This window comes from Penaeus monodon, chromosome 38 (genome assembly GCF_015228065.2).
Source record: "Penaeus monodon isolate SGIC_2016 chromosome 38, NSTDA_Pmon_1, whole genome shotgun sequence".
Lineage (NCBI taxonomy): Eukaryota > Metazoa > Arthropoda > Malacostraca > Decapoda > Penaeidae > Penaeus > Penaeus monodon.
Window position 1 is genome coordinate 24190101 of NC_051423.1, and position 2500 is coordinate 24192600.

Consider the following 2500-nt stretch of genomic DNA (forward strand, 5'->3'; position numbering starts at 1 on the left):
ATAATTCTGCAGTACGAACAGGTTCAGGTCATGACCAAAAATGTATATAATTATTGATATAACACGATTCATGAAAAACAACAACACTATACTAATAAAACAAAGTTCAAATAACAACAACCTATTCAGACACAATTACTCTTACCTTCAAATTATAAGTATATTTCTTAAGAGGGAAATAAGCAGTGGCAATGTTCGAAAGATTGCCTGAGTTCCCGACTTCGTCACGGGCTTTGAGAGCGAAAAATAATGGACGACCCTCCAAGCTGTCAACACTTCGACCGGGGATCTGAAGTGATAACAATAATGATAATGAAAGCAGTAATAATAATAACAATAACAACAGCAAAAAAAATATTTTTATTAATAATAACAGTAGTAGTAGTAGTAGTAGCAGCAGCAGTAGTAGTAGTAGTAGTAGTAGTAGTAGTAATAATAATAATAATAATAATAATAATTATTATTATTATTATTATTATTATTATTATTATTATTATTATTATTATTATATTAAGAATGACAACAATGATTATAACAATAATAATAATAATAATATTGATAATAATCGTGATAATAATAACAATAATAACAATTATTTTAATAAAAGCAACGTTAATAATAAGAAGAAGAATGGTAATAACAATAACAATAGTAATAAGGATGATGATGATGTGATGACAATGATGATAATGATAATGATGTAATAATAATAATAACAACAACTACAACAACAATAACAATAATGAAGATAATAAAAAAGAAAATAAAATAATGATAATAATAATAATAATTATTATTATTATTATTATTATTATTATCATTATTATTATTATTATAATGATGATGATAATAATAATAACAACAACAACAATATCAATAATGATAATAATAATAATAATGACATTAGTAATTTAAAAAAATAAGAACAACATAATATTAAAAAACAATGACAATAGCAATACTGATAATGATAACAGCGAAAAAAATATGATGATAATGATAATAATAATAATAATGATAATAATAATAATAATAATAATAATAATAATAATAATAATAATAATAATAATATGATGATGATGATGATGATGATGATGATGATGATGATGATGATGATGATGATGATGATGACGAGGAGGAGGAGGAGGAGGACGATGATAATAATAGCAGCAATAATCATAATTATCATTATCACTATTATCGTTATCTTTAGTACTTGCCTTAGCATTAGTGTTAGCACAATCATAATTAATTATATTACTATTACTCCAACATCTTCTCGTATCATCACCATTACTATCATCATCAACCATCATCATCACCATTATATCCGATCTAATCAACATTCTACGTTACCTTCACAGTTATGACGTGGGGGTCACCTGCTGGTCTTGGGTTAAGGTCACCTGAGGTCAGATGGGACTCATTGACGATATGACCTTTTAAAAAGTCCAGATAGATGAGGGTCGTTTCGTGGAATCGTAGTTCTAGTGTGCTGGCTGAGGGAGAGAGGGAGAGATGTGTTAGTGGTGGTGATGATGGTTGGTGGTGATTGGTGGTGGCGGTGATGTTAAAGATGGTGGTAGGTGGTTAAAGTATACAAAAGGGTCGCACCGACTAGGAGAAAATGTAAGATCATAGCGTTGTAGGCAATGAAAAACTACATTGACTGATATCAAAATTAATTTGCAGAAGCCCACCGATTCCAGTTAAACAACGAAAATGTATCGCGGTCCACTGATGCGGTTAAGTCCACACGTGACCTAATGTTAATAAGTTCACGTGCATTGTTCACATCAATTGGCCACTGCGCACCTACATCACATGGCGTCACGACGAATCGTGTATTCCACTATTTTTAGTTTTTCATGTACATCTCTTACGTATCTAATTTTAATATTTTTTTCTTATATAAACTTCAGTTAAGGCCTGTGTTTATTTTTTTTTACAATGAATTAATTTCATACTTCGCGCGCGTAAACTTAGGCTGGCCACTTTGACAGCCGGTCAGTTTCAAGTATGACTAATCGGTGTCAAGACTATGACAGTGGCTTTGGTGCGTTTTTCAAAAAAAAAAAATCTGATGAATATCCCGGAGTCTAACAAACGTCTCCACGAATTCCTCTTTGCCGTAGCTCGCCTGTACCCTCCACACTAAGGTATGTAAAATGATTACGGCAAAACTAATGTTCCAGAGGGGGTTCGAGGCTGTTCAAACACAGCGATCGGGAGCCCCCGATAGGGAAATACGGCAATCGGGTGGGGGGCCGGGGGTTGAAGCCCCCGGGTTAGGAAGGTATTTGGGCTTTTATGGCCCCCAGCTAGGCAAGTAGGGCGATCGGGAGAGGGGGGGGGGTGCTTTTTTCGGTGGTCTTGTAAATCGTGCGTTTAGAATAAGCTTGTTTGTTCGGTCGAGCCCGTACTGCGAACGATTTTTGGCTCTGGGTTTTTATTATTTTCCACTTCATGGAACTTTATTATTACCGTTTATTAGCAATCT

At 33.2% G+C, this 2500-nt stretch overlaps 1 protein-coding gene across 1 annotated transcript in view; it reads right to left on the minus strand.

Annotated features, from left to right (window-relative positions):
* The window catches only part of LOC119597033 (calcium-activated chloride channel regulator 1-like), a 32455-nt gene that overhangs the window by 4429 nt on the left and 25526 nt on the right, over positions 1-2500 (minus strand). The window contains exons 18-19 of the mRNA XM_037946469.1: positions 1357-1499; positions 146-289 (exon numbers count right to left, since the gene is read on the minus strand). Of these exons, the coding sequence (XP_037802397.1) occupies positions 146-289; positions 1357-1499 (287 nt within the window). The remainder of the gene's footprint in view (positions 1-145; positions 290-1356; positions 1500-2500) is intronic.